We start from the raw sequence: 21473 nt of genomic DNA, 5'->3' as shown, positions 1-21473 counted from the left end.
GGGGGGGGGGATTTTTATTTTTTTTTAAATCGGGTCGGCGGCGGAGGAAGACAATGTAATTGACATTGGATCTATATCGCGGGATATTATTAATTTTTAATAAAGAACTTGTCAAGTCATGTTTTTTGTTACACTACATTTTTTGGGTGAATGGGTAGAGGTACATGATCATATATGGAGGGGCATGGGATCTGGGGGCCACCTTTCTTAAAGATATTTCCGCTAAGCCACCCAGCCAGCAGACTAGGGTCTGTGGAATTTCATCCATATTGTAGTGGTGCCCATTTCAAATAATAGTGTGCAAATAAAATAGACAAGTATTTACTGAAGATAAAGTTGACGGGTTCAGGGAATCCCCAGAAACCCTGAAAGCCGACAGACAATGAGTGGGCTTGTCTGTTGGCTTTCAGGGTTTCCCTGAACCCGTCAACTTTATCTTCGATACTAGGATGATGGTACACCCCTAACCCCTTTGTACTTTTTTCTTAACCTGAGAGGTTAAAATCTTATCTTAAGTATTTACTGAAGTAAACTGAAGTGAATCTTTGCCTAACCCACCTGGTGGCATTCCTGAGTGTGGCTCTGGGTTAAATTTCAGTACCATTAGCGGTAAACGCGAGCCACACTCAGGACTGCTTTGCAGAATTCTGGTACAGGTAACTAGCCTTGTCACCAGGATCCTGCAATGTCCCCCCCACTGTGTCCTCCGCTGGATCCTCCACCCGATGTACTTTGTGCCAGGCTCCGTTGCCTGCGAGCGTCGCAATGCATGAGGATGGAGCCCGGCGGCAAATTCAAAAAGTACAAAAACATAACACATACAGTAATGTAAAAACACAGTATAAGAATAAAACAGTTCAGTCTCTGTAGTATTAAAATTATTATATATATTATTATATATTGAAAAATATTTTACTACTCTTGTTTCTGTTGGTGCTGCTTAGGGATCTGTGGGTTTAATTTGGCGCTGAGTGGGTGTTCTGTAGGCCTTTATTTACACCTCTCTATACACATACAGTAATGTAATCTGTAAGATTACAGTGTACTGTATCAAACCATTTCACATCCCTTTTGTCCCTAGTGCTTTGTTTAATGCCCTGCATGCAGGGCATTAGACAAAACAAGCGTTTTGCAATACGAGCACTGTATTTAACCACTTGCCGACTGCCGCATGTATATGTACGTCCACAGAATGGCACGTACAGGCATATGGGCGTACATGCACGTCCCTGCCTTTCCGCGGGTCGGGGGTCCGATCGGGACCCCCCCGCGCTACATGCGGCGGTCGGATACCCGCGGGGAGCGATCCGGGACGACGGCGCGGCTATTCGTTTATGATCGCTCCCCAGAGCTGAAGAACGGGGAGAGCCGTATGTAAACACGGCTTCACTGTGGCGGCTGCATCGATCGAGTGATCCCTTTTACAGGGAGACTCGATCGATGACGTTAGTCCTACAGCCACACCCCCCTACAGTTGTAAACACACACTAGGTGAACACTAACTCCTACAGCGCCACCTGTGGTTAACTCCCAAACGGCAACTGTCATTTTCACAATAAACAATGCAATTTAAATGCATTTTTTGCTGTGAAAATGACAATGGTCCCAAAAATGTGTCAAAATTGTCCGAAGTGGCCGCCATAATATCGCAGTCATGAAAAAAAAATCGCTGATCGCCGCCATTAGTAGTAAAAAAAAAAAAATTTATAAAAATGCAATAAAACTATCCCCTATTTTGTAAACGCTATAAATTTTGCGCAAACCAAATCGATAAACGCTTATTGCAATTTTTTTTACCAAAAATAGGTAGAAGAATACGTATCGGCCTAAACTGAGGAAAACAAATATTTTTATATATGTTTTTGGGGGATATTTATTATAGCAAAAAGTAAAAAATATTGAATTTTTTTCAAAATTGTCGCTCTATTTTTGTTTATAGCGCAAAAAATAAAAACCGCAGAGGTGATCAAATACAACCAAAAGAAAGCTCTATTTGTGGGGGAAAAAGGACGCCAATTTAGTTTGGGAGCCACGTCGCACGACCGCGCAATTGTCTGTTAAAGCGACGCAGTGCCGAATTCGCAAAACCTGGCCTGGGCATTTAGCTGCCTAAAGGTCCGGGGCTTAAGTGGTTAAAAAAAAAAAAAATGTTGACTCGGCTTGCGAGTGTTGTCTCGCAAAACGAGCACAATTTAGGCCAAAGCGATGTGCAGTATCGCTTTTGGCATGAGGTGGGGGGCGCCGGAGCGGAACAGCGCCGTTCGTAAAGGCACGAGGACAGCATGGCTGACCTCGGCAAATCTCGGGTAGGAAGTCTAAGATTTGCCGAGGTCAGCCGAAGTGTCCTTGGGCCTTTTTGCCCGTTTCCGAGGCTCTCCGGTGCCCCCCCTGCCTATGCTCGTAATCCAAGGTTCCACTGTACTGTTCTTTCTGCCTGGAAACTTGAAATTGTCCATGGCATCCAAAAAGTGTCCCTTTACCTCACAAGTGGTTTTAGACCAGCTAGAAAACAGCGATAGTAAATTAGAACACTTGCAGAATTGAGCGATAGTGATTTGTGGGGAAATTTATTTTATTATTTTCTTTTTTATAATATTATAATTTATTATTTTGTGTTTCCAACTTTATCATACCCGGGATGTCTACTAGACTCTTGTTTGGACAGATTTAAGTGTGTTATTACTAAGAATTACAGGCCTACAATATAAAATGCCAAAATTCTATGCAAAAATCCAAATACAAAAATCTGACATAATCATACCGCCAGGGAGGCTACTTTATAGTGAATATTTTCAATTCCATCAGGAAATTAACTTTATGTAGGTGGAAGGAGGTAAAAAGGCATATAAAATACTGTATATGGTTTTACATTTCTGAAACATGAGCATAGAAAAAAGGGACATTCATCTATTTAAGAAGTATTCAGCAGTTCTTTATTATTGCTCTGTAAATGGCAGCATAGATGCACACATCACGTGGACCAAGAACAAGTATGTAAATAAGGACATGAGAACTTTGCCAGCTGTACTGTTCTGCATACTCGTCCTGTAAAAGTAATAAAGCCAGATGTTCATCATGACAGTGAGACTTTCAGAAAGAGGTCGGCATCAACAGCCCTCATATTTCTCTCAGTACAGGTTTCCGTTCTTCGTGTTTGATGACCACTGTTCATGCGGTCTTCTCCATGACAATAAGATGCTTTCCATGAGCCTTCTGCACCTAAGTTTTAAAGCGGGGCTCCACCCGCAATTTTTTAAAGTCAGCAGCTACAAACACTGTAGCTGCTGACTTTTAATAAGGACACTTACCTGTCCTAGGCACCCGCGATGTCAGCCCCCCCCCCCCCCCCCCGAGGCCGATCCCTTGATCATTGCAGCTCCCGGCGCCGCCATCCTCACTAAGGGAAACAGGTAGTGGAGCTTTGCGGCTTCACTGCCCGTTTCCTACTGCGCATGCGCGAGTCTCACGGCGCTGTATGAATGGGCGGCTGCTCTCTGGGATACACACAGTTCCCAGAAGGCAGAGCGCATCATTTCCCAGAAGACAAACGCAAGGATGAAGACCAGCTGTGGACTAGGAAGAGGCAGATTAGGAAGTTCCGCATAGCAACCGCAATTTCTGGTAAATAAAAAAACAAAAATTATTCTATTTTTTTGTAGAATTTTGGTGAATTTTTTTTTTTTTTTTTAGGGTGGACCTCCACTTTAAAGGAACAGTACAAGCACATCATGGCAGACAGAATTCATTCCAATATTTCCAGGAAATCATTGCACTGAACACCTCAGTCTTTTTTCTGAAGTCCAAATGTGAAATCCGAAGGCAAAGTCTCTGGTGTTATCTGCGATAACTGATCATCGTGTGATCGCAAAGTCCACAGTTTCTCCAATTCGTAGGTTGCTCTAGTTTCTGGCAGCATAAAGTGAACTACAATTTCACCTGAGAAAGAAAAAGTAGTAGAGTCACATGACTTGGGACAAAGATTTGGGCACACAGGCTAAAGCCCCATATAAAAAAAAAAAAGTGTGCATGCCACCCTCTCCAACAGAAGCTGCCCGTTTGGCTGTCTTCTGTCAGACGAGCATGCTGGAAAACAAACCGGCATCCGACCAGCTCCTGATTAGAGCTCTCAGCCAATGGTGGAGATCGCGGATCGGAGTGTAATAGCTGTCAGAACACAACAGCTCAGCAGGGGAGATCGCTGTACTAACGTCACATAGTTAGTACATCAGCTCCAACCAGAGGTGACAGTTTTTTTTTGGTTCAACTCGCTTGGTTGAACCAAAAAAAAAAAAAAAACTGTACCAGGCTTAAAGGGGTTGTAAAGGCAATTTTGTTTTCCCTAAATAGCTTCCTTTATCTTAGTGCAGTCCTCCTTCACTTACCTCATCCTTCGATTTTGCTTTTAAATGTCCTTATTTCTTCTGAGAAATCCTCACTTCCTTGTCTGTAACTCCACACCATAATGCAAGGCTCTCTCCCTGGTGTGAAGAAAGCTTCTTGAGGGGGGAGGGAGCGAGCAGGAGTGTCAGGACGCTCTCTACTTTGCAGATAGAGAAAGGAGCTGTGTGTTAGTGGGCGTCCTGACACTGCTGCTCGCTCCCTCAAGAGGCTTTCTCCACACCAGGATTAAAAGCCTCGCATTACTGTGTGGAGTTACAGACAGAAGAACAGGAAGTGAGGATTTCTCAGAAGAAATAAGGACATTCAAAAGCAAAATGGAAGGATGAGGTAAGTGAAGGAGGACTGCACTAAGGTAAAGGAAGCTATTTAGGGAATTTTATTTTTTTACCTTTACAACCCTTTAAACCGCCATAACATCCCAGCAATATCATTGTTCTGAATGACGTACACAAAGAAAATGTGAATCGAATTGGTCGGTAAGGGTTACAACGCTCGTCGCCACTGCTCTTATTTGTGTGAGCATAAAAAAGTTCTTAGCACTCACTTTACTTCTAATTACACTCTGCAGTAATGTGTTTACAATGTTCATACTTGCTTAGCTGTGGGAAACTGAACAATCCAAGAGATATTTACACAATGAAATCAAAGAACACTTACCAAAGTCTATACACATCCAGTCATCTGTGTCCTTTCCCTCTAGACAAACATGTGACGCAACATCGCTCTTCAAATTCTTGTACTGAAAAAGAACACACACAAATTCTTCTATACAGTTCTCCCTTTGTCACTTGTATACAAATCCATGGTAAATCCCTTCCCTTCTACTTCCCAAGATCCAGACCTATGCTAAACTGCCTATTTCCTTCTAACCAAATAGGGAAAAATGGAAGTACTGTCTTTGTAACCCATAGCAACAAAATCATTTTTTTAAGTCAGCAGTTATGAATCCTGCATCTGCTGTGTTTTTGTATAAAATTACATTTACCTGTCCAGGGATCCAGCGCTGTCCTCACCCGCGCTAGTTCTTCGCTAGCCTTCAGGTTCCCTGGATACGCATTATATCTGTGGTCCAGCAGTCTTCTGGGACCTGTAACGTGTCCTGGACGACTGCGGGGAGGGAGGGGAGAACTTCTGCTTAGCTTGCAGTCTTCTGGGACCTGTAACTTGCCCTGAACAACTGCAGGGAGGAGAACTTCTGCTCTGATCACCTAGGCAACCTGACAGAAGGTTGTCAAAACTAAGTACCCCCCTTCCCCCCCCCAAAAAAATTGGCATGCCAAATGTGGCAGGGGATTTAAAGTGGAACTTCCCCTTTTGGACGGAGTTCCACTTTAAGTAAAGAGAACATCTGGCTGGTTGTTATGGGGAGATAGTGCTTCCTACATATAAACAATGGAATATACAGATACCCACAGTCCATTCAACAAAGACAGTGCTGTACGCAAATCGAATGATCCTTATGCTTTGCCATTTTCCAGCTGATTTCCATTTCATTAAAGCAAAAAAAAAAAAAGACACATTTTTTTTTGTTGCAAACTTACATTGGTCTAGTTTGGCTCAATTTAAGGCGGAGTTCCACCCAACAATGGAACTTCTGCTTTTCGGAATCTTCCCCCCATCCGGTGTCACATTTGCCACCTTTCAGGGGGGAGGGGGGGGGGGGAGCTCCCACTTCCGGGCATAGATATCTACGCCATGTACGCCCCCCCCCCGCTGTCTTCTGTGAGACACAGGTCCCAGAAGACAGCAGGGACCATTCAGATCACGCAGCGCGACTTGCGCATGTGCAGTCGGGAACCACAAAGTGAAACCGCAAGGTTTCGCTTCCGGATTCCCTTACTGAAGATGGCGGCGGCAGCACCCGAGAGCCGACGAACAGATTGTCTTCGGGTGCCGACATTACGGGCGCCCTGGACAGGAAAGTGTCCTTATTTTTAAAGTCAGCAGCTGCAGTATTTGTCGTAAAAAATTGGGAACTCCGCTTTAAGTATCAATTTCTGATCTCTGGATTGCTGCTGGGAATCATTGTAGCAGTGAGAGCTACACACAGCAATAGCGGCTCCAGCAGCTTCCCCTCTGCACATTAAACATAGGGGGTTGCTCGCTCGAAACAGCTTATTATCGAGAAGGCCTTGAATTTTTTTGAAGGTGGAAATTATGAGGTTGCCGAGACTAGTGACATTTATATTTAATATTTTCGTGCATCTGCTACCAAATTGGTGTGCAATACGAAGCATTTTCAATAATTGCAAGCATTGATCGCCCCCTAGAGGAACCCTGAAACATTACAGCACCAGGCGATCCATGCCTGCACCATGGGGTTGATTTACTAAAGGTAAGTTGAATGTGCACTTTGGAAAGCGTAGTTGCTCCAGGGCTTAGTAAAGGAGGTAAAGCTTCACTTTGCAAAGAATCACGTGCAGGAAAAAAAAAAAAGCATTTTTGCTTGCACGATTGGATGATTGAAGTCTGCAGAGCTTTTGCTCATCTTCTAAGCTCTGGAGCAACTGAAAAGTGCACAGTCTACTTGCCTTTAGTAAATCAAGCCCTGTATGCGAGATGTCCGGTAGACAAATGACAACTTACCACTTTCAGAGTATACTCTGCCAAGGCTTGGAGATGTCTTGTTGAGGTTCCACCAACAATAATAAAATATTTAACATATTTCATCTCTGGAGGAAGTTTGATGACACACAGGTCTTTGCCGTTTTCCTGCCGCAGTAAATTTACTAATACTTTGATGTTAAACTCTGGCAGGTCTGCAGCTGAAATGACAAATATCAAAATGCAGATAAATGTATATGAATTACTGTATATTCAACCTGCAATGGATATGGATTCTGACAAATGCATCTAAAGGGAAATTAAATGGATGGAGCTCGGTGACGAGCCACAATAACCAAGGTCTATGGGTTGTCTGACAAGTCCGACTGAAATCCAATTGTGAATGTCCATTAACTTTCCCTGCTCCCCTCTCTGTTAGGGCTGCATCTAAGCCTGTTTGAAACTGGCTTCTGGTGATGCCTGCATTTGTTTTCTGTTTTTGCCCCCCTCGTTTTCACCTTGTGATCTGGCCAGTAACACACCTCCTGTACTACTGAGACACAACTCTGGAGGAGTGTGCACAAGCGGCACAGCAGCATTGTCAGTCTGCAGGGAGGGGATTGTTAAATGTATTCGCAGATTTAAAAACACTAACAAGTTAAAGCCAAACTACAGCTCACATTTTAGAAGTTACAGCAAACTTTTCATTTTTTTCCTTATGAGATAAAGGTTTTACATTGATAAATAAAAGCTGAGCATTGTATGCACCCAAGTCAGTGGTAAATGGTCTGTCTCTTCCATGTAAAGTGATACATTCTGCTGGAGAGCTTGTGCTTTTGAAAAACAGCAGACTTACTGGTTGGATCACCAGATGAAAATAGAAAAATGGAAGAAACACTAAAAAAAGGGAAACTAATTCAGCCATCACATCTAAAAACTGGCAAGCTGCGATATAATAAAAATGTCTGCTTTCGAGTATAAAGTGGAGTTCCATCCAAAAATTTCCGCTTTTCAGAACCCTCCCCCCTCCGGTGTGACATTTGCCACCTTTCAGGGGGGTGCAGATACCTGTATAATACAGGTAGTGCACCCACTTCCGGGAGAGACTCCACTTCCCGTACCCCCCGCCTCCCCTTGCTGCCTTCTGGGAAACACACTGGTCCCAGGAGACAGCGGGGACCACTGGGAAAGTGCTGCGCCACTCGTGCATGCGCAGTAGGGGAATCGGGCAGAGAGAAGCTGCAAGGCTTCACTGCCCGATTCCCTGAGGATGGCGGCGGGGGTAGCAGAGAGACGATCGATTGCTCGGCCTCGTCTGCCAAAATTGCGGGCCCGCTGGACAGGCAAGTGTCCTTATTAAAAGACAGCAGCTGCAGTATTTGTAGCTGCTGGCTTTTAATATTTTTTCGCTGGACCTCCGCTTTAACCACTTCAGCTCCGGAAGGTTTTACCCCCTTCCTTACCAGGCCATTTTTTGCGATACGGCACATTGTTGCCTTAACTGACATCTGCGTGGTCCTGCGACACTGTACCCAACCAAAATGATGTCCTTTTTTTCCCCACAAATATTTTTTTGGTGCTATTTGACCACCTCTGCATTTTCAGCTATAAAACACAACAAAAAAAAAAAATCAAATGACTTTATCGATTTAGGATAATATGTATTCTGCTAAAAAAAAAATCCCAATAAGCGTATCTTGATTAGTTTACACAAAAGTTATAGCGTCTACAAACTAATGGAATATCTTTATGGCCTTTTAATTTTTTTATAGTTTTCACTAGTAATGGGGGCGATCTGCGATTTTTAGTGGGACTGTGACATTGCTGTGGACATATCTGACACCAAGTGACACTTTTTTGTGGACCAGTGACACCAATACATTGATCAGTGCTGATCAGCAGGAACACAAGATCTCTCTCTTCCTCTCTGACAGAACAGCAGTCTGCCTTGTTTACATATGCAGACCACCTTTCTGTCTCTCTTCTGAACGATCATGGGTGTCCGGCGGCCACCAGACCCGTTGATAGGCTCCTGCTGTATCCAATCATTAAAGGTACGTGATTATGCGCTTAGAGCTGCTCTGCCACAGTACATGTATGTGGGACAGTCCTTAGGTGGCCGATACTGCTTTCAGCCTGTATAATAGCAATGTGAACAAGCTTTTATGAAACTTTCAGAAAGGTTTTGCAAAGCTTTTGGCAAGCCTGATGCAGCTTTCTGCAAGCATTTTAAAGCAGTAATAAAGTCCGCTTTGTGATTTTTACCTAGTGAGGCCTGTAGGCAAGATGACGATATCCTAAACGGGATATTCACACTAGATGCAGCAAGTGGCGTCACCGGCGCATGTGCTCTGAAGGTCCGACATACCACGCCGAAACAGAGCTCTTGTGCAGGAGCAACACCATCGTGGCTCCAGCCAGAGTCCGCAAACTCGGAAGAAAGACCAGGAGAAGACGGAAGCCCTGGAGGGCTTCGTTCTAAGGCAAGTATTTTATAATGTTTTTTTGTTTTCTTTATTGCTTTACTTACAACCGCTTTAAGTATATGTGAAGTGCTACCTCCCTGCAAAGCTAAAGAAATACTAGGTAATATCAACACAAAACTAAAAAACGAATAGGAGTGGTAAATATAGCACAAATAATATTGCATGACCCACAATAATAAAAGAATATGTGCAACCAGTGACCTCTAGTGGAATCAATTAGTATAACACACACATATATATAAAAATTTTGTGTTTCAATCATGCGTTTTATCAGTGTATCCTCCATTGTATAAATTGTTTGTAGCCAATAGATATTAGGCCACTTCATTATATGTTGCTTAGTTCCCATGGAGTATTAATGTATTTTGTATCCATCAATGTCCAAATAAAGTTTTTATCTGGTACTTGCTCTTATCCCTCTTTAACCACTTAAGCCCCAGGCCTGTTTTTCAGATTCAGCGTTTACACGTTAAAAACACATTTTTTGCTAGAAAAAGAAAACCCCAAACATTATAAAAAAAATAAAAAATTCTACCACCCTAGAGAATAAAATGGTGGTCATTGTAATACTTTTTGTCACACCGTATTTGCACAGTGGTCTTACAGGCGCACTTTTTTTTTTATTATTATTAAAAAAATAAGACAACAGTAAAAGTTAGCCCATTTTTTTTTTATATTGTGAAAGATAATGTTACACCGAGTAAATTAATACCCAACATGTCACTTTTCAAAATTGTGCCCGCTCATGGAATGGCGACAAACTTTTACCCTTAAAAATCTCCATAGGCGACATTTAAAAAAATTCTACAGGTTGCATGTTTTGAGTTAGAGGAGGTCTAGGGCTAGAATTATTGCACTGACTCCAACGATCGTGACGATACCTCACATGTGTGGTTTGAATACCTTTTTCATATGCAGGCGCTACTCACATATGCGTTCGCTTCTGTGTGCGAGCTCGTCGGGACGGGGCGCTTTAAATTTTTTTTATATATTATTATTTATTTTTCTAGGATTTTATTTCTTTTTACACTGTTTAAAAAAAAAAAAAAAAAATTGGGTCACTTTTATTCCTATTACAAAGAATGTAAACATCTCTTGTAAAAGAAAAAAGAATGACAGGTCCTCTTAAATATGAGATCTGGGGTCAAAAAGACCTCAGATCTCATATTTAGACTAAAATGCAATAATAAATGAAAAATAAATTTTAAATTTTACAAAAATAAATTGGCCCTTTAAGACGTATGGGCGAAAGTGACGTTTTGACATTGCTTCCGTCCCTGCTATGGTATGGATACGGGTGGGGGCCATCTTCCCCTCACTAGTATTCCATGCCCAGCGCGAGAAAGGACCCGATCGCCTCTCCCGCCGCCGATAACGAATCTGTGTGTGTGTATTTTATATATATTTTTCTTGAATATGAAATACAATACAGTTAATAAAATGTGTCATAGATTCTAAAACAATTTATATATATCACCAATGTGTTCATATATTGTATTACTAATCCTACCCCCTGCGTACTTCATGTAAAGTCCCACCTCCTTGACTTTTGTCCATGGATAAGGATGAGCTCCAGCGTGTTCGCACAGTCCACGTGCAGAGCCCGCCAGGAAGTCTGCACGGCGCTGCGCTAATCACAGCCAGGGAGACATTTCCCGATCTCTGCAGCCGAGCATCTGGAAATGTCACCCTGGCTTTGATTAACACAGCGCCGTGCAGACTTCCTGGCGGGCTACACGCTGGAGCTCATCCTTATCCATGAATACAGGGATGGAGTTAATGACCATGTAATTTCCTCATATAAAGTTCCACCAACCCCCCTTTCCTCATCAGTTGTTATACTTATAGTTTCCACTAGAGGTCACTGGTTGCACATATTATTTTATTATTGTGGGTCATGCAATATCATTAGTGCTATATTTAACACTCCTATTAATGTTTTAGTTTGTGTTCATATTACCAAGTATTCCTTTAGCTTTGCAGGGAGGTAGCGCTTCACATATATTTTCTATTCACTAATAACAGTTGGTGTTAAAGGGGTTGTAAAGGAAATTTTTTTTTCATAATAAGCATCCCTTTACCTGCAGACATTCCTCTTTTCACTTCCTCATTGTTCGTTTTTGCTCAGAAGTTGCTCTATTTCTGTTCTGTTCACTTCCTGCTTGTCTGATTTTACTCACCACCGTGATGGGAGGCTTTACTGTGGTGGTCAGTAACGTGCTCACCCCCTCCTGGGAACTACATCTGTGCGGCAGGACGCTCTCTACGTGTTATGCCGCGTACACACCATCACTTTATGTGATGAAAAAAAAATACATTTTCTGTGAAGTAAAAAACAGCGTTTTTGAAACTTCAATTTTCAAAAACGACATTGCCTACACACCATCGTTTTTTCACAATGCTCTAGCAAAGCGAGGTTACGTTCACCACTCTTTTCCATTGAAGCTCGCTTCATAACTAGCTTCTGGGCATGCGCGGGTTTAAAAACGTTGTTTTAAACGTCGTTTTTTGCTACACACGGTCAATTTTTGTGAAACGAAAAACAACGTTTTGAAAAACGACACAAAAAATTGAAGCATGCTTCAATTTTTTTTTGTCGTTTTTCACAAGACATAAAACGACGTTTTCCCCCACACACGGTCATTTAAATTGACGTTTTTAAAAACGTCATTTTTTTTCATCACATTAAGTGATGGTGTGTACGCGGCATTAGAGACTTCAAGGAGGTGTGAATTACTGGGCGTGCCGCAATGCATACTGGGAAATGTAGTTCTTACATGAACAAATGATGCAAACCAGGAAGTGAATGAGAGAACAGAAACTAGAATGCAGGAGGTGATATAGATGAAGGAATTTAATAGGTATTTACTTGTTTTTTAACAGAATCATTACACTATTCTGTCTGTCTACCTTGCAGACATTAAAGGGTCACTAAAGGAATTTTTTTTTTTTAGCTAAATAGCTTCCTTTACCTTACTGCAGTCCTGGTTTCATGTCCTCATTGTTCGTTTTTGCTTTGAAGTAGCTGTAATTCTGCTGTGATCTCCACACTTGCCTGGTTGCCTGTTTCCTTATAACCATGGTACTGGGAGATTCTCACGATGGTCTAAGCTGTCATTACTGTGTGTCTAAAACTCCTCAGAACCAATCAGATTCATTTTAAAAACAAAACACTGCCCTGGATTTGTTTGTTTTTGTTCTGTGAGTCTTCCCGACTCACCTCTCACCCGGAACTTCATGTATGTACCTTTAAAGCCGATAGTGAAACTAGAGGCACATAATATGATAGATTAAATTCAATTTTTAATAATTTTTAAAAGGAATCAGTTAACTTTTATGTCTCTATACCCTGTAAACAGTCATTTCAGAAAAAAAATTTTTTTTCCTTTAGTGACCCTTTCATTTTAGGCAATTTTTTTTTTCTTTAGTGACCCTTTAAGCAGCAACCTCCTCTATTTATATATAGAGCACTTATTTCAATAGTAGCGCAGAAGTACACTTTCATTACACGTTTTAACCGCTTTAAGTAGCCCTTCAGGTCCTGTTTGGAAATTCTTTTTAATGGGGGTGCTTATCGTCACTTTAAACAAGCTGCTAGCAAGCCTCAACAGGCACGCTTTACTGCATATACAGACTTAATTTACTGTAGTGGGAAAGGCCCCTTTCATGTTTGTGCGACTTGGAACGGCAAAGTCGCATGACAAGCCTCACCCCATGATTTCCAATGAGTGCTGTTCATATCTGTGTGACTTCAAAGTAGTCCCTGCAATACTTTGGACTTTAATGCGACTTGCGAGAGACCTCAAGAATACAATCAGGTCGCTGAAATGTGAAAGGGGCCTCAGTCAGTACCAGGTGAATTGGGTGTATGCTCCGGACACAGAGGACACGCTGAGGCCAGTATACCTCCATTCTCCTCCTCTGCACTCGGTGTATGATGATCCCAGGGGGCCGTGCTGTACGGGCAGATCCTCGGCAGGACACGCGCTCTCCTCCAGGGCACGGCTGAGGCCCGGTATCCGGCGTGTATAGACCCAGCAGCGGATGACAGGCGGGGCACACAGCGCAGCGACCCCAGCACTCTCCGAGCCCACATGCCGCCGGAGTGTCTTCCGGCCACCGCGACCTTGACGGAAACAAAGAATGCCGCTCGCTGATTGGTCACTAAGACGCCAAAGCTAACGTAAGGATTGGTTGAACGGTGTCTAGGCATGGGGGCGTGGTCAGCTGCGCCGGAAGTGACTTCTCTCTGGTGACTTCCGGCAGGCTCCCCGTGCTGTGTGTGGAAATGCCTGGAGATAGTCGGCGGGTGCGGGGCCCGGAAGAAGGCTCTCAGAGCCCGGCGCTGTACGCTGTGAAGGAGGAAGGGAAGGCGCTCCGGGTGGGTCGGGGCCCGGCGGAGCAGCGCGGGGTCTATGTACGGGCCGGGTTCCTGAGTCAGGCGGCGGGCTCGGCCTATGTGGAGGTGGCGAATGGCAGTAAGGTGGTGAGCGGAGTGTGGTGGGGGGCTGGTGAAGGCAGGCTGAACTGTGACCTGCGCTGGGCCCGCTTCTCCTCCCCCATAGCGGCCACACAGCGGAGGGGTGGCGGGGCGCTTCTCCTGGAGCAGAGTCTGGAGGCCGCGGTGAGGATGGAGCGATACCCCCGGGCCGAGCTCATGGTGTCCGTACTGGTACTGGAGGAGCGGGGCTCCGCACTGCCTCTGGCCATCACCTGTGCCGCTCTGGCCCTTGCCGATGCCGGCATAGAGATGTACGACCTGGTGGTCGGTGCTGCCGCCTGCCGGAGAGACACCGGGGACATCCTGCTGGACCCCACCGAGGGCGAAGAGGAGTCCGCCGCCAACATGTGCCTCGCTATCATGCCCACCCTCAACCAGGTATGTACCGGAGATAGTGAGCTGTGTATACCAGAGGAGGCATGGGGTGCCCTGTGTCCCATCACCTCAACCAGATGTGTCCTGGAGATCCCGGGCTCAGCTCTGACCATTATTGCATGCTGTGTTTTTTTGGGAAATACGTATGCAGTAATAGTCAATTTGGTAAAGTAATACCCTTTTCACACGGGATGGACCCATACCCTTTTCACACGGGGCGGACTCTGTCCAGCGGATCCTAATGCTCAGGGAGGGGGCGATCTCTCTGCTGAACCTCGCTGAGCAGGCAGGTGACAGATCCGCTCCGCTATGCAGAGCAAACACGGGCACATTGGGTCGTCAGCCCAGGCACCAGGATGCAACTTCTTCTTGCCATGGCAACCTGGTGCTTGGGGTTTGGTGAGGCCTGAACTGAAATATAAAATTTGAGGTCAATACCGCAAGAAATAGTTTTTAGCCAGAATCGCGCAGCTCTACGTTGAGGTAAACGTATACAATGTATCAGTGTGGAGATGTTCTGCTTGAGCCATGTAACATTTCATCAGAGAGATTGTTCTGTGACCAAAGGCACATTCACCCCCCATTCACACTTGTCATATGATTTTAAACTGTCAAATCACATGACTAGTCACGCCCAATTTGTGCTTGTGGAACCGTGCAACTCCGACGTGCACCAATTTGAAAAAACTTCCTGTTTGACGATTTTATGTGCGACTTGCATAAATATCTGTGCATGAAGACGCACATAAAATCGTGCTCAAGTATTGCAAATTCAAACCAGTGTGAATAGGGTGTAAGTAAGCCCACTAATGCGGTGTTGGAAATCCCTGTGCATTTCCTGCACTGCATTCCAATTGCACTGCACCTGTCAATACAAAGTTAACACCCGAAATGCAGGTTGCAAATGCAGTATGTTTGCCTGCATCGCATAGGACATAATGACCATGCCATCTGGTTGCAGTGCGGCTCCAAAAAAGGTGCATGTACGTCTTTGGTGCGATATGCTGCAACTTGAGCCCATTTAAAATGAATGAGCTCAAAGCGCACCGCACTGAATCTTATGTAAATTTCACAAGAATGCATTTTGGTTTCTATGCAGTTCATAGAGTGATGTACCCCATTTCATATTTATTTCTGTAACATCCATTAGGGGGGGGGGGGACATATGGGTTCATTCAGACAGACGCATGCTTGCAGATGTGAATGCAGAGCAGCTGGATAGATAATCGCGTATCAAAATACTGTCTGCGTTTGGATCTGTGCTCCTGTTTGCACATCAAGCTTTGGAATGCGGTTACACTTTCCCGTTTCCGTGCAGCATCTGCACGCAGCCTGGGTTAGGTGTGGGTACAATATTGCCTCGTTTTCCACTGAGCGGTTCAGGTTGGTACGGTACGCTATTTTGAGTGTTTCCATTATAAAAGCGGGCCATACAACCGAACCATACCACACCGTTCTGGGTCCTGCTTCAGATGTGGGGCAATAGAAAATGGTATGGTTTGGTTAGGGCGGAGCTGCAATGCATTCCACTGATTGGCGGACATGCTAGGCATTTTTTCTAAACCCTGTATTGCCCCTGATGGTCCGACTTGCAGTGGAAACGCTCACCTGAATAGGCCGGACCAGGGTTTGACAAATTTGCTTGTAATCTAGGAGCCAGCTAAAAGTTAGGAGCCAGAAAACGCACCCCGTCCCGACGAGCTTGCGCGCAGAAGCGAACACATACGCGAGCAGCGCCCACATATGTAAACGGTGTTCAAACCACACGTGAGGTATCGCCGCGATTGATAGTGCGAGAGCAATAATTCTAGCCTTAGACCTCCTCTGTAACTCAAAACACGCAACCTGTAGATTTTTTTAAACGTCGCCTATGGAGATTTTAAAGGGTAAAAGTTTGTCGGCATTCCACGAGCGGACGCAATTTTGAAGCGTGACATGTTGGGTATGAATTTACTCGGCGTAACATTATCTTTCTCAAAAAAAGTGCGCTTGTAAGACCGCTGCGCAAATACGGCGTGACAAAGTATTGCAACGATCGCATTTTATTCTCTAGGGTGTTAGGATAAAAAATATATATAATGTTTGGGGGTTCTAATTAGAGGGAAGAAGATGGAAGTGAAAAATAGGTACATGATTGTATAAAGCCCAGCAGTGGGTCGCGGGCACGCTCCCGCGACCTGGTCCGAAGCTCCGTGACTCGCGGACCCGATCGCCGCTGGAGTCCCGCGATCGGTCCCCGGAGCTGAAGAAGGAAGATAGCCGTGTGTAAACACGGCTTCTCCGTTCTTCACTGCGGCCCTGTCATCGATTTTGTGTTCCCTAAATTAGGGACACGCAATCAATGACGTAGGGGCCTACAGCCACCCCCCCCCCCTATAGTTGTAAACACACAGTAGGTGAAACATAACCCCTTGAGCGCCCCCTGTGGTTAACTCCCAAACTGCAATTGTCATTTTCACAGTAAAACAATGCGTTTTAAATGCATTTTTTGCTGTGAAAATGACAATGGTCCCAAAAATGTGTCAAAATTGTCTGACGTGTCCGCCATAATGTTGCAGTCACGAAAAAAATCGCTGATCGCCGCCATTAGTAGTAAAAAAATTTTTTTTTTATAAAAATGCAATAAAACTATCCCCTATTTTGTAAACACTATAAATTTTGCGCAAACCAAACAATAAACGCTTATTGCGATTTTTTTTTTTTTTTTTTTATACCAAAAATAGGTAGAAGAATACGTATTGGCCTAAACTGAGGAAGTTTTTTTTTTTTAATACATATGTTTTTGGGGGATATTTATTATAGCAACAAGTAAAAAATATTGCATTTTTTCAAAATTGTCGCTCTATTTTTGTTTATAGCGCAAAAAATAAAAACCGCAGAGGTGATCAAATACCACCAAAAGAAAGCTCTATTTGTGGGAAAAAAAGGACGCCAATTTTGTTTGGGAGCCACGTCGCACGACCGCGCAATTGTCGGTTAAAGCGACGCAGGGCCGAATCGCAAAAAAGGGCCTGGTCCTTTACCTGCATTTTGGTCCGGGTCTTAAGTGGTTAAAGTAGTAACCACTGGTACTTGCAAATGTTCTTTTTAAAAAGCATTATATATAATATATATATATTAAAAAAAAAAAAACTCATCCAGGAAGAGACCTCCTCAACCCGCACTGCACAGAATAAATTCCCACAAATACATCCTGGTATAAAACATGAATCACCACTGACTGCTCTGCACACTGTTCATTCGTTTGAATGAAGATGTCATAGAAAGCTTGTGTGCTTTCTTTTTTGTCTATAAAAATTTCCATTCTGGAGGGGGCAGCAATGCCTTGGATACTGATACTGGGAATGCAAATACAACAAAAGAGAACATTTGTCTTTGGAAGATATATTCCAAAGTTCACCTGCAGCAAGATTGTATCTCTTCTTTAGCACAGACTGTATCTAAATGCATCTACCAGGGATTTGGAATGTACTGTATGTTACTGAGAAGGTAGCGGGGGCTGTATACCACACTATAATCCTCAATCTGTATAATAGGGGAGGTATGAAGTGCCCTTTGCCTTTATAATCATCACAAACATCAGCCAGGTGTGTATGTTGTGCTGTATATAATATAGAAGAGGAATGAGTTATCCCCCAATGTTGATATATATTATGGAAAAAAAAGAGGGGGGTAAGCTGCGCTAATGGAACCCAGACTGGGTGAAGCCAGTCCACACAAAATATGGGTATTGCTCCAACCCTAGGGGGGTGAGCAATGGTATAGGACAGTCCACACTGAGTGATTAAAAGTTTTTTTCCGTCTTTCAAGAGTCCGGATAATAACCAACACCAAATGCTCCTTCAGCTGGACAGAATTTTCCTGTGATAAATTGCAGTTGTCACCCTGTGGATCCACAGCACACTCTAGGTGAAAGCCCACCACCACTTATGACAAGCAGCTTACCAGAAGGTTACCAGTATACAGCGGTCGGCTATAACCCAGCCGCGGCCTTTTAGGGGGATCCTACTTCCGGGAATCGTACCACCTTTAGCTTCCGTACGTATGACCAACACCACCATACGATTCATAAGTAAGAGAAGGCAGACATAGTATAGCACCGCAAGATATATTTATTTTTAAAAAAAAAGCAATCCGAAAATTACTCACATGGTTTAAAAGTTAAACAGACGTTTAAAATTTTGTTTGTTGCCGGCCGGCGAACGGGTGAAGCGGAGCCCTTCCTTCTAACGCGATGACGTCACCGCACGTCCTCCCAGACGCGTTTCGTCATTGGACGTTATCAATGGGATAGGGCGTTGCGGTGAGTCATCGCTTATATGGGCTCTAACCTCATCATGAGGTGTGAACAAAGTACAGAAAACACCATCTTGGAAAGTGGCAAAAATGCCAATACCTGCCCTTAGCTATATAACTGTAGGGATATGGTGAGTGCTGGTTCAAAGGTACATACTGTGCAACGTCCAGACACTGACGAGCACGTTCCTTAATGGACAGAAAAAAATTCATAGAATAAAAACATAAAATATATATATACACAGCGTAAGAAAACGATGTATGCATGGATTACTATGGAGGAAATGAATCCCACATAACAGTTAAACAGAACGGGACAAAACTAAAACATAATGAAATAAGTAATCCCACTGCTGTCTCTCTCCTGCGCCATCTATTGGTTTCTAAAGGGATGTCATTAAGATCATATTATATCCCAAGTTTTAAATAAGACCAATAGTACCTCCCCAGTGATTGATAGCTGCCAATCACGGACAAAAATTAATAAATCATATGTGTGTTAACGTATAAAATACTTAGTGTCATAATGTATCTTAAATATTTGTATTGCTCTAACTCTCGATAGAGCATTGAGAAAAAAACTTTATATTTCTGTGCAAGATTCTCTAATTTAAATAAATAAATAATAAATAGTGAATATTATGTGCATATAGAAATATTAAATTAGCTTAGCTATTTAATTAAAAATATTGAAGCTAAGCGAGTGAAAAAATAACCCCAGATAATCTCACTCAAGGGTCACTAATATAAGTGAAAAAACAATTAAGCTAATATAAAAAATATGAAAAAATATATATATAAAATTTCTCTTTCGATCTAGAGAAACTGTGCTGTAAACAAAGTGCAATGTGCAATATGAGCCTAATATAAAAGACTGATATCTACAAACAGAAAACTGTAGAAAAAGAAAAAGAAAAAAAGACAAAGGAAAAAAGCGGGGGAGGGGGGGGGGGGGATGGAAGAGATATGTCTATATGATATATATATATAAATATATATAAAAACATATATAAAAACCTCCTTCTGTGATAAAAACCTCACAGGGGAATCAGGTGTTTGCTATACCAATGTCAACCTCACCATGGGGTCTACATACAACAAAGCATGCAAGCCTTACAGGTGGTTAGATGTTACCCATAACATTAATCTTAGGCATTGTTGATAAACGCATTCACGTCTGTTTCAATATTGAGGCCATGCGGAGTATATGTTTTTAACCGGTATATCCAGCTCATTTCCATCTTGGAGATGGATCTAACAAGATGGCTACCCCTCCAGTTGGGTTTGAACTTATCAATACCCAGAAACAGCGTGTTGGCAGGGTTTTTATTATGTTTAAGGAGGTAATGTTTTGAAACCGAATGGTTTCTAAAACCCGACAATATGTTTGTGATGTGCTCATTAATGCGGACTTGTAGGGCCCGCTTAGTACGTCCCACGTATTGCAGGCCACATGGGCACTGCAAAAGGTAGACGACCCCTGTGGATGCACAGGTAATGCACGGTTTGATAGTGTGATATATATTATGTACTTTATAGCCTGTTTATTATGGATCAACCACCACGTCTGCCAAGCAGCACAATTAAGTAGAGCAAATGATCAATATCTGTTCTTGTTTATACAGGTGTCAGGCCTCCTCTGCACTGGGGAATGGGAAGGAGACAGCTCAGTGGAAGCCATGAAGCTTTGTATGGAGGGATGTCAGCGTCTCTACCCTGTGCTACAGCAAAGCCTCCTCAAATCTACGAAGAAAAAAGTCCCTGCACCAGTGCCCGAGGCCAGCTAACCAAGCTGAAATCAAGCCTCATCAACAACCTCAGGTGCTGGTCTTTGGCTCCTTACATCATCACAGCACTAGGACTGAGCTCTGAATAATGTGACCTTACCAGAATCCAGACTGATGTCAGGAAATGAACCATTAACATGTCCAGCTTACTATACAGAACATTTAATGGCTGGTGGGGATGCTACTATGGATTTGCCAGTCCTGAATGACATCAGTTCTAAATGTTCAGCTATCTGTTAAGATACTTGATCTTCTGAGTAGCTTCTAGCACCACATGTGGTACATCTTGTCCTCAGGATCAAGGTCATACAATTTGTAACATACTGGCTGTGGTGAGCATGGGTCAGTGTACACAATATAACCCAGTCTGTGAATGTTCTGATGTAGCTCCAGCTTTTGAGGAGTTGGTAGGGACATGTGAGAAGGAGACTTCTGCGGTCACTCATTCTATTGCTGACCCCATCCTGTCCTTTCTCGCTGCTAATCTGATTTCTGTGAAATTGTTTTTCAGTAGGTAAGCGAGAAATGTTTACCAACTGACAAGGGCATCCAGAATTAAATGTTTATTTTCCTTACTCCTTCTTCTAGCGTTATTCATGATTCTTTGTGCTTCCCTAAACATTTCGAACAATATTTTCCAACCTATTTTCAGTGAAGGGACTCTTTAGAATTGCCCACAATCCTGAGGCACACCTGTCTGAGGTCTGAGTCACGTTCGAGCGTAAGTGCTTTTTCTTTATCGTTACATCACGGGACACAGAGCGGCATTCATTACTATATGGGTTATATGGAGTACCTTCAGGTGTAGACACTGGCAATCTTCAAACAGGAAATGCCCCTCCCTATATAACCCCCTCCCATAGGAGGAGTACCTCAGTTTTTACGCCAGTGTCTTAGGTGTTAGTCATGGTTTAGCTTGCCTCCGCATCCTTGGGATTAGGTGAGCTACCGGTTCTGTCCAAAAAAGCCTGCGCGCTAAAGTGGTCAGTAACCGGACCCCAAACCCTTGGGGTATAGCCCATAATGCTTTCTTTTTAAGAGAGCTGGACCCTGGGCCCAGAACTTAGAAAACCTTTGGGGCGC

General features: G+C 43.4%; 2 protein-coding genes across 2 annotated transcripts; one reads left to right on the top strand and one right to left on the bottom strand.

Annotated features, from left to right (window-relative positions):
- Window positions 1–3648: 3648 nt before the first annotated feature.
- On the bottom strand, window positions 3649–14161 carry MALSU1 (mitochondrial assembly of ribosomal large subunit 1). The gene is made up of 4 exons (XM_040352863.1): window positions 13338–14161; window positions 6988–7166; window positions 5059–5140; window positions 3649–3936 (listed from the first exon to the last, which is right to left on the bottom strand). Exons 1-4 carry the CDS (start codon window positions 13642–13644, stop codon window positions 3782–3784), a joined length of 723 nt encoding a protein of 240 aa, XP_040208797.1. The 5' UTR covers window positions 13645–14161; the 3' UTR covers window positions 3649–3781.
- Window positions 13696–20965, top strand: EXOSC6 (exosome component 6). Its single transcript, XM_040352862.1, has 2 exons — window positions 13696–14310; window positions 20229–20965. The coding sequence occupies exons 1-2, from the start codon at window positions 13720–13722 to the stop codon at window positions 20388–20390; spliced, it is 753 nt and encodes a 250-aa protein (XP_040208796.1). The 5' UTR covers window positions 13696–13719; the 3' UTR covers window positions 20391–20965.
- Window positions 20966–21473: the final 508 nt, after the last annotated feature.

Source organism: Rana temporaria, chromosome 5 (genome assembly GCF_905171775.1).
Source record: "Rana temporaria chromosome 5, aRanTem1.1, whole genome shotgun sequence".
NCBI lineage: Eukaryota > Metazoa > Chordata > Amphibia > Anura > Ranidae > Rana > Rana temporaria.
This window is presented reverse-complemented; position numbering and strand designations above follow the sequence as displayed.